At 46.3% G+C, this 14,716-nt stretch overlaps 1 protein-coding gene across 1 annotated transcript in view; it reads left to right on the top strand.

Moving 5' to 3' along the window:
* Positions 1–9,142, top strand: part of TRIM71 (tripartite motif containing 71) — a 70,606-nt gene extending 61,464 nt beyond the window's left edge. The window contains exon 4 of the mRNA XM_079794444.1: positions 2,213–9,142. Coding sequence (XP_079650570.1) covers positions 2,213–3,664 — 1,452 coding nt within the window. The 3' untranslated portion in view covers positions 3,665–9,142. The remainder of the gene's footprint in view (positions 1–2,212) is intronic.
* Positions 9,143–14,716: the final 5,574 nt, after the last annotated feature.

Here is a 14,716-nt window from a genome sequence, read left to right as displayed (position 1 = left end):
TCTTCCTCTTGGGGTTCGCGACAACCACCTAGCTAGCTGAGGGGTCAGAACCAAAGCCTGGGAGGCTTGCTCCAGTGCAAGACCAAAGGACAAAGCCTCTCTCTGACCTGTCCCCACAAGGTCCTCTCTGCACATACGTGTCCTGCTTCCAGGGCGGGCAGACGGAAAAGCATGTGAACGGGTCAGGAATCACCTCCTCACTCCCCAGGGGAGAATCTGATGAAAATCCAAGCCTCCCCCGCATTCTGAAACGGGCTTTCTGTAGCTTTCAGGGCGGTGGGCATTCACTGTCCTCTCTGCAAAGCAGGGCGAGCTAGCTGGGTGACCTTGGTGCTCCCGTCCTGGGGGAAATCACTTCAGATGAGAGGACTTTTAGTTCGTTAGTGCGGAAGAAGGGAGCAATGACTCCCGTTTCCTTGGTCAAGCAAAAAACCCCACCTTCGAGGCAGGGATTCCTGCGGCAGATCTGAATCCAGGTTTCGTATAGCGTTTTAGATGTAGGGGGCTCCTTTCTCCAAATTTTGTGGGTACGGCCTCGCGGGCTTCCTGTGGAAGGTTTCCAAAACCTGTTCTTCAAGGTGAGGAGAGGAGACCAGGGGAGGTGCCATGTGGAATTAGGTCCTCACCCACTCCCTTTGCTCTCTCTGGATCTTTCTTGTGTGTGAGGGTGGGGGTGGCGTTTTCTCCCAGGCCTTGCAGGCTCTCCGGAGCAGCACTGACAGTTCAGTCTTTTGGGAGCGTAAGGCCGGCCCCGGCTGTTGGGAAGCCCCGCTGGTCCTGCCTCTGGCATCCTTTCTGCCCCTTTTCTCTCTCTCCACCTTCACAGCCACCACTGAGGTGCCATCACCCCTCTCCTGGGTGCTCGCTGGTCTCTGCTTCCTCCCTTGTCCTCTCCAATACATGGTCCCTGTAGGTTATATCAGAACATAAACCCACTCACGCCTCTCCCTGCGTAAAACTCGCTAGTTTTTTTGTGTTGGTTTTTTTTTAAATTCCAGGCAAGTGCCCACCTCAGGGTCTTCATGACTATTCTTTCCTCTGCTTGGATCACTCTTTTTAGCCCTTGGCTTGTGAAAGGAGGGGTCTCCGGCATCCCTCTGTCTAAATCCGGCCTCCCTAGGATCGCATCTCCCATCTGTACTCTCTAACACCCATCATCACCAGAAATGACCTGACCTTGTTTCTCTGTGTGCTTGCTGAGTATATGTCATTGAAAAGGATGACCTCCTCTGAGGGCAAGGACCACCCATGTTTTCAGTTGGTCACTGTACCTCCAGTGCCTGGCACAACGTAGGTACTCAGTAAACACTTGTTCGAGGAATGTTTTTTGGTTTTATTTTTATTTTTATTTAGTTTCTAACTTACAGGAAAGTTGCAGGAGTTAATAATAAAAGAACCCTGTATGTCCTTAATCCGAATTCACCAGTTATTTATATTTTGCCCTATTTTCATCACTGTCTCTCTATATAAAAAGGCTGGATCTGACTTGAGAGTAAGTTGGTGTTGGAGACACGATGCCCCTTTATCCCCTAAGTTCTAAACTGTTTATTGCCTCTGCTCAGGAACATTCTCATAGCCCTGACCGGTTTGGCTCAGTGGATAGAGCATCGGCCTGCGGACTCAAGGGTCCCAGGTTCGATTCCAGTCAAGGGCATGTACCTTGGTTGCGGGCATATCCCCAATAGGGGGTGTGCAAGAGGCAGCTGATCGATGTGTCTCTCGCATCGATGTTTCTAACTATCGCTCTCCCTTCCTCTCTGTAAAAAATCAATAAAATATATATATATTTTTTTTTAAAAAAAGAACATTCTCGTAGCTAAGCACACAGTTCATTAAAATCAGGAAGTTAAATCTCAATCCTATCCTAGTATCTACTCCTCAGTCAGTAGTCAAATTTCAGAAATAGTATTTTTAGAGGCACAACTCCACTCTCACCCCCCACTCCTTCCTCTCACCCCCCCAATCCAGCATCACTCATTGCATTTAGTTACGTCTGTGTAGTCATCCCCTATACCTGGAACAGTTCGCCAGCCCTTTTTTGCCGTTGGATTCTGCTGTGTTTGAGGAGCGCAGACCCAGTTGTTTCTGTGGATTGTCTCCTCAGCACGGGTTTGTCCGAGGGTTCCTCCTGACTGGTGTCAGGTGATGTGTTTTCTATGCTTGGCTCTAAGCCTCTGTGTCCTCTCTCCTCTATCCTCACCTTTCCCTCCAGGTAGAGAAGATCCGCCAGGTGAAGGCCAAGTCCCTGTACCTGCAGGTGGAAAAGCTGCGGCAGAACCTCAACAAGCTGGAGAGCACCATCAGCGCCGTCCAGCAGGTCCTGGAGGAGGGCCGGGCGCTGGACATCCTGCTGGCCCGAGACCGCATGCTGGCCCAGGTGCAGGAGCTGAAGACGGTGCGCAGCTTCCTGCAGCCCCAGGAAGACGACCGGGTCATGTTCACGCCCCCCGACCAGGCGCTGTACCTCGCCATCAAGTCCTTCGGCTTCGTCAGCAGCGGGGCCTTCGCGCCGCTCACCAAGGCCACGGGCGATGGCCTCAAGCGGGCCCTCCAGGGTAAGGTGGCCACCTTCACGGTCATGGGCTACGACCATGATGGGGAGCCTCGTCTCTCGGGGGGCGACCTGATGTCCGCCGTGGTCCTGGGCCCCGACGGCAACCTGTTCGGGGCCGAGGTGAGTGATCAGCAGAACGGGACTTACCTGGTGAGCTACCGGCCCCAGCTGGAGGGGGAGCACCTGGTGTCGGTCACCCTGTGCAACCAGCACATTGAGAACAGCCCCTTCAAGGTGGTGGTCAAGTCGGGCCGCAGCTACGTGGGCATCGGGATCCCGGCCCTGAGTTTCGGCAGCGAGGGCGACAGCGACGGCAAACTCTGCCGTCCTTGGGGCGTGAGCGTGGACAAGGAGGGCTACATCGTGGTCGCCGACCGCAGCAACAACCGCATCCAGGTGTTCAAGCCCTGTGGCACCTTTCACCACAAATTCGGCACCCTGGGCTCCCGGCCGGGGCAGTTCGACCGGCCGGCCGGGGTGGCCTGCGACGCCTCCCGCAGGATCGTGGTGGCCGACAAGGACAATCATCGAATTCAGGTCTTCACCTTCGAGGGCCAGTTCCTCCTCAAGTTTGGCGAGAAGGGCACCAAGAACGGGCAGTTCAACTACCCTTGGGACGTGGCGGTGAGTTCCGAGGGCAAGATCCTGGTCTCGGACACGCGGAACCACCGGATCCAGCTGTTCGGGCCCGACGGCGTCTTCCTGAATAAGTACGGCTTCGAGGGGGCTCTCTGGAAGCACTTTGACTCCCCTCGGGGCGTGGCCTTCAACCACGAGGGCCACCTGGTGGTCACCGACTTCAACAACCACCGGCTCCTGGTTATTCACCCCGACTGCCAGTCTGCACGCTTTCTGGGCTCAGAGGGCACCGGCAGCGGGCAGTTCCTGCGCCCGCAGGGCGTGGCCGTGGATCAGGAGGGGCGCATCATTGTGGCCGATTCCAGGAACCACCGGGTGCAGATGTTCGAGTCCAACGGCAGCTTCCTCTGCAAGTTCGGAGCTCAGGGCAGTGGCTTTGGGCAGATGGACCGTCCTTCCGGCATCGCCGTCACCCCCGACGGGATGATTGTCGTGGTTGACTTTGGCAACAATCGAATCCTCATCTTCTAATCACATTTTCTAGGCTTTTGTGTTTGGGGTGTGCATCGCTCTCTCTCGCTCTCTCGCTCTCGCTCTCTTCTCTTTCTCCTTTTGAATTTCAAAGAAGAAACAGTCTCAGGGAAATTTCTTTTTTTTTCTTTTTGTTTAAAGAGAACAAGAAAAGTACAACGTTGCCTAAGTCCTACCTCATCTTTATTTTTTTACAGATGAATGTACTTACCTTTTCTGCAGGGATTGAGCCTGTGAAGTGATAATTTCTATCTACCTCATAAATCTTTACATTTCCTTCTCCAGCAGGCCCTCAGCTCAGTGGAGGTCACGTGTCCCTCTTCCCCTGCGTGGGACGTGACATGCACAAGCCTATTGTCTCTGGCTGGGAGGGCACTGGGTGTGTGTGGTGGGCTGATACTCTGTAGATTGAGCCAAGGAAACACGGAAGAAACTACTAAGTTAAAAAAAAAACAACCCACAAAAAAGTATAAACCGTGGGAAAATAGGATTTTAAATGCTTAATTATAGAGTATTTGTGTTCTTGAGAATACTGTGTTTATGGGGTTAGATTGTGTTGTGTGATCTTGATCTTTTTTGGGGGGTAAATTTTTTTTTTTTTTTAAATGCTGCAATGGAGAACTTCCTTACGTTCTCCTTTTGTATCTCAGTGTGTCTGTCATCCTGTTCAGCATCTTTTCTTGTTCCTAGAAGATGGGGCTGTGGCTTGCTAGCCGCGAAAAGCAGACTCCCGATTCCTAGTTTAGGTTACGTCACCTATGTCTCTTTCAAGGCAGGGGCGTGAGTGTGAGGACGTCTTCCATCAGGTTAATGACGCTGAAGGTGATGCACAACCTCCCAAAGAACCTTTCTCTTCCTACTTTAGTTTCTAAAAAGTAATAAACGTAGCTCAGCATTTTTGTTAAAAGTGTCCTCAAACGTGAAGTATTCTTAGTTTGCTGTTGGTTATAAAGAGTTCAGCAGTCGGAAGAAGAAAGTGGACCTCGTTCTCAGAAAAGAGGGTTTTGGACATGGCGTGGTGGGTGCACACGCGTGTCCCGAGGTTAGTCTTTTGGGTGGGAGCATGAGAATGTAAGCAAGCCACCCCCAAACTCTTCCGGACTTTGCAGGAGGGTTGGGGTTGATCCCCGATCCTCGATTGAATGTTGTTCTGTTCATGGAAGCATGCCTTTTGCTAAGAAGAGCAGTAGGCAAGGGAATGAACTTTTATGTTTAAAAGCACAATTTTTTTCCCCTGCTTGGGAAGTGCAGGGAAAGAGGACGTTTTGAAAGTCAGATTCATAGGAACAGCCCATCCTTCACCCTCTGCTCCGGTCTCTTTTACAAAGCGGTCTGCTCCCCGCGCCCTACCGTAGGACCTCAAGGTTAACGTTGTTGTCCGTCCGTCCCCCTGTGTCCCCCCCCCCCCCCCCGCAGCCCCCCCAAAGGCCTTTGAATGTAAAGAAAGGATCTGTAAACTTAAATTGCCCCAACCTGAAATGTAGGACATAACTATCTTTTGTGAAACCTCTATCTCGGTACCAAAGAATGAACATTGAAGCCGGTCTCCACTGCAGAACTGTGGGACGGCATCGGTCACTTTACAGGGTCGGTTCGTAGTAACCTGGACTTGGGTACAAAACCTTGTGCTTCTGGGCATTCTCTGTCTTTTAGGCGGGAAGCCGGTGGGGCTGATGATACCCTGCTGGGCAGAACCCACACGGGTGGGTCCCTGCACTTCCCGCAAACACGGAAATAAGAACCAGATTCGAGACTTGCACAGCTCAGGAGAAAAACAGGCTCTCGGAAGCCAGGGGCTTCCAGGAAGAGCTCTTGTTGAAACAGACGAACGGGTCACTTTCTGTTCCTGAATTTAAAAGAAATCCCCTTTTGCAATATGGATGTCGTTTTAAGTGAACAGAATAAACTGACAAACGAAGCAATTTGTCATCCCCCCCAAAGGAAAGATGTCGGGGACACTGTTAACAAATCAATCAAATTGCTTTTCTGGACATTTAATCTACCAGTTCCCAGTTCCCATTGCTTTGGTTCTAGGGTTTCTGAATGACCGAATTGGGGGGGGGGGGGGGCACCTCATTTCTTGAAGAGCTTCAGTAAAGTATCCAGAAATTAAAAAGAAACTTGAACCTGCTGCCTCAGCTTGCTGTGTGACAGGGTGGGGAGGTGACAGGAAGTCTCATTTTGTAAGAAAAAAAAAAGCCTTTTCTTTTATTGAAGAATTGAACAGTGAATCCTGCCTCCGTTTCTATTCAGTTGCCTTTTATTTTGTCCCTAACATCTAAGTTCTTTGGTCAAGAGCTCATAAGGAAACATTTTTATTTTGGAATAACTTGGTGCTGGTCATTTCCTCACCCCCAGCCCCACCCCACCTTACCCAACAAATCACCCTTTTAAACACCAAAGACAACTTGTTTTAAATGCTTGAAACATTTTTTATTTTTATTATTATTGAAGAAATGCATCTTGCAAGTTCTTTAATGTTCCCAGAAAACTCTAGGTCATGATAATGGCTGGGATGACGTACCAAGTGTGGTTATTCCCTTTGATTATTCCGTGTTCAATTTCATCATCATCTTCGCTCTCATCTTTTCTTCCCAGTCTCCCACATGTGGGGACATCCTGGGATCTGAGTGGGGAGTTTTCTTGGTGAATGGCAGTAACTAAAATTGCTTATTTACCACTTTTCTATGGATTTGATTGTAAAGCCAGAGTTTCCACACATGGCTGAAATGACCAGGTCTTATTTTAATCAATAGACTGACCAATTTGCAGGCTTTAAAGCTCTAGTAGAGTCTCCTTGGAATGGGGCTAGGTGGGTGGTGCTGCCTCTTTTTACTCTCAGTGGGAGTATATCTCTCCTTACCCAAAATGGTGCATCACTGCCATTTGCAAAAACATGGTCACACTGGGGAAAGACGTTGTTTTTAAAACATTGGCCTCTGTGGCCGCCCACAACTGGCTCCTGATCCACAGGGATTGGTGCGAAGCACTTTGGAATGTGTTTACTGGACAATGTGGAATGCTCCAAATCAAAGAAAGAGGAGAAAAGCCAATATTTGGAACTCTCTAGTGTGAGTGAGGCTGTTCAAAATTAGGTGTATTTAAGTGCATACCTCCTGACCGATGTGAGGTGATGCTAGGGGTGGGTAGGAATTGTGTCAAAAAGGGAAGTCTTTAACACGGTGAGAGGTCCTAGGTGCCGGAAGGGAGGAGAGTAAAATGTTTCTATGGAGTACATGTGATGCTTAGACAGTAATCCCCGTGCATGTCTAATCTGGTCAGGGGGCAGGGTGGGATGTAAGGTCAGCTTGTGTTTGGAGATGCCAATTGGATTTGAATATATAGGTTTGGGTATTGAGATGGCTAAAGGAAATCTAAATAACGCACATATTAAAAAAAAAAACAACACAAAAAACACTTTTGATTGTCACTGACTTCACATCTCAAAAGTGTTCTTCATCTTTTGCTTTAAAAAAAAAAATAAAAATCATTCCTTCACGAGAGGCAATGCGCTCTCAGCCTGTGCTGTATGGCAGCTGGCAGGTGGCTGGAGCCCAGGGCCCTGGGCACTGCCCCACGTGCACGAACTCTTTGACTGATGGATGCCCTTTTCAGTGTAATTTATTTAGGGAAACACAAGGGTACCATAAACAGAATCTAAATTATGTATTGGGCCAAAAAAAGTTCGCCAGACTTAAGGCACTTTGAGTTGGAGCTGTTAAGAGGAGAGCTCGAGATTGGCTCGGTCTGTGTACTTCTAGTTAAGCCAAAGCTTAATGATCTGAGGAGGGATGTCTTTTAGGCTTGAAGCAGCAGCATCCTGTTTGTCTATGTGTCGTCTTCCTCTCTGGGAGATTCGAGGATTGCTGTGTTCTGGTAGATAGTGAAAGAAAATGCCAAAGTTAATAGGCTTGTGTTTTTTTTTTTCTGTTTGGGGAAGGAAAAAAAAAAATTCAACGGTGCCAAAAAGTATTTAGGGTATTTATTGAAAACATCACTCTTGCGGTTCCAACAGTCTGGGGCTGTAGCAAAGTCGAACTCTTCTGTTTGTGTGATGAGACCATAGAGCCACAGCTCTCGAGGCTCTGCGACTCTCTCTCTCTCTCTCTCTGGCGTCCTGCAGGCCAGGAGCACAGGGCACGCACACCACTCACTCCACTCCACTCCACACCGGGTGTTTTGTTTCGTTTCTACCTCACTTTTGGCAAAAGTCACCTACCTCATGTTAGCATCTGACGGGTCTCAGAATAGTATTAAACCACTGGGGAGTGGGTGGGCATGAAGCTACCTCTAGAAGAAAATGTTTTCAAGAATCCAGAACTGATCTCTCCTGGGAGAAACGTCTGATTGACCTTGACCAAGAAATCTTGAAAACCAAATATTCCTTCTACTCAGGCAAACATAATCAGAAATCCAAGTGTTCCTTACCAACGTGACTCCCCAAACCTCCCCCCCGCACCCCCCCCCCCCCAAACTAGGAATTACGCACACCGTTACCATGTTGTTCAGTATTATGGAACTACTGGTTCATCTGACCTATTTGAGGACTTAACTACAAATAAAGACCTTTAGGTCTTTTTTTTTTTTTTTTTCTCTTCAAGAGAAAAAATATTTTATCTGTATTTTGAATGCCGGCAAGTATACCCTTTTAGGAGCAATTCTAAGGGTCTTGTTGGCAACATCAACTGTTTGAAGGGAATGAGGATCTTTAGACTTCTTGATTGTATTTGTTGCTCTCCTAGACCCCACTGGATGTTCATCTCCGCGACATTGCAACAATCGCTGTCTTACTGAGCTGCGACTGGTAAAGTGTGTGTTGCTCTTTTTGTTTTGTGTTTTTAAAAAAATATATATATATTTTTTTCCTACCAAAGGTAACATGTTGACGGGTTGTTCTTTTCCTCTGCTTGTTTATTAAATACTTGATAAAATTGAGAAGCACATTATCACGATATACTGTACTGCCTCTCCACCTCTTCCACCTCTTCTTCCCCTCGTTGAGTTTTGTTTTGGTTGGAGGAGAGGGTCCTAAGACCACTGTTGTAATGATTGTGAATTGGGTTTTAGATGTCCTGGTGAAGAAATACCTCAATGATGTCTATTTTTAAATTGATCTTACGGGTTAACAAGCCAGCCTGGTGGGATGTTTTCCATCGTCATTTAACCAGTAATGGTTCTAAAAGTTTCGTGTATCCACATGGTCTTAGACCTCCTTTTAATGATTGTATTAACTTACAAGCTCAGGTAGTATTTTTCTTAAGGCTCTATCTCGGAGCACACTGACTGAATGTTAATGTGTGTAGCAAAGTGTTTACTTTCTTTTAAATAACCAGCTCTGTAATAATTCTTTATGTTTTCTAGGAGTCTGTGTAGGTTTCTCACGTTTCTGGGGTTTTCTTGTTTTTAGGGTGGTAAGGTTTCTTTTCTTTTCTTTTTTTTTTAAATTTTTAAAATTTGTTTTTCTTCCCTAAAATCAATGCAGGTGAAAAGGGTGGGTGGGGTAAGGGCTGTTGTTTTTAACTAGCATGTTAGATATACTCAGGGTGGGAGGGAGGGTTGTTAGTTGTTGTTTTTTTGTTTTTATAATGAATCTTGTTTAATACTGCCCATTAGCTGTCATGCCCGGTCAGCAAAATGCTTTTAAGTGTAGAACACATGACTCAGTTCTGAGTTTGATTTTTTTTTTCTTTTCTTTTGTGAGAAAGGTAAATGCAGAATGCAGAATTGGAGAAATTAACATGGGCATGTTTGTTGCCTGATATTAGACTAAGTGTACCTTTTTTTCCCCCCCAAGGCAGACATGCGTAGGTAAGGGATATGCACCCCCAGCGTAACTGTCCGGGCCACTATCTCCAGGCCCATCTTGGGGTGCCGTCGGCCTCTGGACACTTTTAAGTGGGCATCGCAGCCGTGGTGCAGACCCCATCGATTTAAGTGGGGAAGGGGGAACACAGGTTTTCCCTCCGGCCTTCAAAGCGGGTGTTTGCTTGGGGTGGGTGTTTTCGTTTTGTTCTGTTTTTTTCCCCCCCTGTGGATTTTTACTTTAAATCTTAAGTGTTGTACTGCAGGCCGCAGGCATGACAGGCAATGAGCAGGTGAAGAACCAATGGATAAGTGTTCAAAAACTCCTGTGTTGGCTAACGGGCTTCTGAATGTATCGCTGTGGTCCACAGAGAAGGCTGGAGAAGGTAGCAAGGAGATGCTGTATCAGCTACCGCAGCCTTAAAACAAAGTTGGTGTCTCTTTGGACTTTAAAATTGTTCCTATGCAGCTTATTTTATTTTTTGTTTAATCAAATAAACAAGAGGGTTGTTGTTTTTTTCCATGGAAATAATGTGTCTGTGTGATCCTTGAATGGAGAATAAATAAGGGGTGTGTGTGTGTGTGTGCCGCCTGTCGTGGAAGAGGGAGTCTGGGAGGAGGGTGGGCCCAGAGGCTGTGCTCTGGCTACTGGGCCAGATTTCGAGGAAATGTTCAAGAGTCTAGATATTGTAAAACCGGGACTTAACGGAATTTGGGGGAAATTTCAGGTCTGGCAGCCCCAGGCCTACCTTTGCCCAAGGAACTGAGTAGCTGATGTCCCTTTAGAGGGTCAAGAATGGGATGTCTCAGTTACCATGTTCCTCTTCCCCTCTAACTCCCCCTTACCCACATGCCACCTCCCTAGTGGACACTGGCCTTGTGTGTATGTGTGCGTGTGTAGCCCTTCTGCCTGGGGTGGGGCCCTTCTGGGGATTGAGCCCACAACCTGGGCATGTGCCCTCACTGGGAATTGAACTGGTGACTTCTTGGTTTCTGGGTCGATGCTCAATTGCTGAGCCACACCCGGCCAGGCCTAAGTTTGACCCTTGAATGAAGAGCTGGCAAACTAGCGATGACCAGTACACACTGGATTTCAGCGTTCTCAAGAGAGCAACATCAGTGTGAGAGAGAAACATCTATTGGTTGCTTGCCTTCTGCACATGCCCCAATCGGGGATTGACCCACCACTTTGTGGTGTATGGGACAATGCTCCAACTAACTGAGCCACACAGGCCAGGGCTCAGATGTTTTTAAATTAAATTCACTGGGGTGACATTGGTTAATAAAATTATATAGGTTTCAGCCCTAACCAGTTTGGCTCAGTGGATAGAGCGTCGGCCTGCAGACTGAAGAGCCCCAGGTTTGATTCTGGTCAAGGGCATGTACCTTGGTTGCGGGCACATGCCCAGTGGAGAGTGTGCAGGAGGCAGCTGATCGATGTTTCTCATCGTTTCTAACTCTATTCCTCTCTGTAAAAAACCAAAATATGTTTAAAAAAAATTATATAGGTTTCAGATGTACAGTTCTATCCTTCTCCCAAACCCCCTTTTCCTCGGGAGCAGTTTTAGGTTCACATTAAAATTGAGAGGTGAAAATGTTGTAGAATCAGGTCGTGGTGATGGTTTTACAACCAAATGGTATATTTTATGGTATATGATTCATCTCTATGAAGGAGCCTCAGGCAACAGGTAAAATCAGTACATGTGACTGCATAAAAAACTTCAATGAAAAGTCTGATTGCCTATTTTCGCCTCTGTGTTTTGAGTATCTTGTGACTAGTTCTGCCTGGTGGGTTTTGAGCAGCACTGATTTGGTGCCACTTCCTAGCTGGAGTATTTCTTTTTAAAATACATTTTTATTGATTTCAGAAAGGAAGGGAGAGGGAGGAGAGAGAGAAAAACATCATCAGCGATGAGAGAGAATCATTGATGGGCTGTCTCCTGCACGCCCCACACTGGGGATTGAGCCTGCAACCCCGGCATGTGCCCCGACTGGGAATTGAACCATGACCTCCTAGTTCATAGGTCGACACTCAACCCCTGTGCCATGCCGGCCCGGCTCATGAGCCTTTCTTAGGTTTGGCTGGGTTCCCCCGAAGCAGACCGTGAATGAGGAATTCTATGAAAGCGTTTCATCAGGAATTGTTCCCAAGAAACACTGGTAGGGGATTAGAGACACAGGAAGGGAAAGAGGCCAAGCAAGGGTGCAGTATCAAGGAAAGTGCCACAGGGGACAACTGACTTCACCCCACAGAGGGGAGCACTGAAGAGTGTGGGGCACACTCAGATTTGTCCTAAAGAGGAGAGAGGACACCGGGGTATTGATGCCCTGTGCCAGTCCATCATTGGTTAAGGAGGTCTGTGCTTCATGACCAATGGCTTGTCTCCACCAGTGAAGACCCGGTCATCATGAGATCTGAGGACCTTGCAAAGCATTTTCTTGTTTAACTACCAAAACAACCAAATAAAGCAATTACGTGCTCATTTTACAGGCGAGGAAGCAGAGTAGTAAAGGAACCTGCTTACGGACACAGAGTTAATAAGTGACAGAGCCAAGGATTCTACCTTAGCTCCTGCTGATGCCAAACATTCTGAGGTTTCCATGTCGCCAAACCAAACAAATGCCTCCAAGCTGGCCAGAGTGCAGGAGAGAGGCGAGGTTATCTGGGAGTCAACTTTTGAGGAGGGGAAGTTTGCTGTGAGTTTCTAGAAGAAGTTTATATAAAGAGTAAATGTTAATATGACACCTTAAATTGTATTATACCTTTTAAAACATAATGTTCACATAATTTTCTTATTTTTCTTTTCATATCCACCTTTCAAGATAAGTTGCCACAGCCCGCCAAAGGTAGAGAGAATCCAAGCCCAGGACAGTGATTCTCAAAACCCAAGGCCAGTGGTCAGCAACCTCGTTAGTCAACAGAGCCAAATATCAACAGTACAACGATTGAAATTTCTTTTGAGAGCCGGAAACCGACTTCTGCGCATGGGCCACGAAGTTTCAATCGCACTGTACGTGCGCGCCCACACGTGGTATTTTGTGGAAGAGCCACACTCAAGGGGGCAAAGAGCCACATGTGGCTCGCGAGCCGCAGTTTGCCGACCACTGTCCAAGGCTATGATTGCAAAGATACGGCTCTGGACTGGGAGAGATTCTGGAAGGGGTGGGCAGTTTATGGAAAGAATGGGTATATAATGACCTCATGTCTTTTTTTAAAAAAATATTTGTATTGGTTTTAGAGAGGAAGAAAGAGGGAGAGAGAGAGATAGAAACATCAATGATGAGAGAGAATCATTGATTGGCTGCCTCCTGCACACCCCACACAGGATCAAGCCTACAACCCTGGCATGTGCCCTGACCGGGAATCGAACTGTGACCTCCTGGGTCTTAGGTTGACACTCAATCACTGAGCCACACTGGCCTAGCTGATGAGCTCAATTGGGGGCGAGGGCTGGGGAGGTATAGGTGGAGAGGAACTCAATTTCTTTTGAGCCAAATTCCTGCAAGACAATTGGGTTCTGAGAGAGGGGAGAGGAGCATTAGAGCTCATCTCAGTGGTTTGACTTCAGTGGGTGGGATGATAGGGAGCAGGGATGGGCTGAGAGTTGAGGGACTGGTTCTATGGCAGGAGGCACTAGATGCTGGGATGTAATTAACAAACAAATCCTTGCACGTCTTCTTGGTAACTGACAACTACTTTTAAGTTGGAACACTTCGGTTCTGATCATGCTTCTGTTTTATATTTTATTATTGAACGATATTTCAATTCTACTACATACTTAACTGCTTTCCAAGTTACACAGTCTACTCTTGTTTTATTTGGTTGGTTTTAGTTCAGAAATACATATTTACTTATATTTTGCTCCATTGTTGATTCTCATGCCTCACAGAAGCTTTCATGATAGTCATCATGAAATTTTGATGTTTTATTAATGAAATCGAGAACTTTTTCTCTGTGAAGGAAATAATGCATTCACTGAGAAGCTTTAAGATAATATTTAGATGCTGAGTTCCAATGGATATGAGTTTTCTTTGTTGAGCTATTCCTTCATGCTCTCATAGATTTAATAATGAAAAAGGAAAAAGATTGATCTTTAACCATTTCTGAAAAGTGAGCTTTATTAAATTCTAGACGTAATTCTTTATGTAAATGTTTCAATTTTGTAGTAGTTCCAGTTTGTATAACATGTAAAGTTTGTTTGGTTTAATAAAATGACAGGATCTCAATGCTATTTACTGTTCTTAATATTCTGGGTGACAAAATGAGAGTAGGCCCAGAACACTAAGATATGATGGTTAGGTTAAGAAAAAGTTCTTGGCCCTGCTGGGTAGCTCAGTTGGTTAGAGTGGCATCCCAATATGCCAAGGTTTTAGGGGGGATACCCAGTCAGAGCACATAAAAGAAGCAACCAATGAATGCATAAATAAGTGGAACAACAAATCGATGTTTCTCTCCCTCTCGCTCTCTAAAATCAAAAGTATTTTTTAAAAGAAAAAGTTCTTGTATAACTGCTTGAGCTGTGCGCAGAAATTCTCTTATATATTTTAAAATAAGAAATGTTCTCTTTGAGATAAGTTTATCATGAAATCACTAGTATTTCCTAAATCATGGCCAATGCAGATTTGAAAAATGCTGCCGTCCCTGCTGCCATCTGCTGGCAGGTTTCATTTCCTGAAAACAGTGATTCTCAAAGTGTGATCCTTGGACCCCTGGGGGTGAGAGAAAAGGTCCCTGTGACCCTTTCCAGGGGGTCAATTTGTGCTTCCACTTATTTATGCATTCATTGATTGCTCCTTGTATGTGCCCTGGCCAGAGATCGAACCTGAAACCATGCTGTATGGGGATGATGCTCTAACCACCTGAACTAACTATCCGGCGAGGGCATTCCTTTATGTTCTTTTTTTTTTTAATCTTTATGGTTGAAATATTACATATGTCCCCCTCTTTCCCCTCATTGACCCCCTCCAGCCTGTCCCTGCGCCCGCCTCCTCCTCTATGTTCTTAATGTCCTAAGGTTGTTGTTTTTTAAATTTATTTTTTATTATAGTTGGCACACAATTTTTTCTTAGTTTCAGATGTGCAACCTAGTGATTAGACATTTATGTACATTAGGAAGTGATCACCCTGGTAACTTAGTAACCATCTTATTACAACATTATTGCTTTTCTGATTTAATGCTTTCAGAAGGCTTTTCTCTTTTATTCTGCTAATGTCATGATTTGCCTTGATAGGTTCTCTAACAGCAAACC

The sequence above is a fragment of the Cnephaeus nilssonii genome (assembly GCF_951640355.1).
Source record: "Cnephaeus nilssonii genome assembly, chromosome: 17".
NCBI classification, from domain to species: Eukaryota; Metazoa; Chordata; class Mammalia; order Chiroptera; family Vespertilionidae; genus Cnephaeus; species Cnephaeus nilssonii.
Note: the sequence above shows the minus strand (reverse complement) of the source record. Positions and strands in the feature narration are given on the sequence as shown.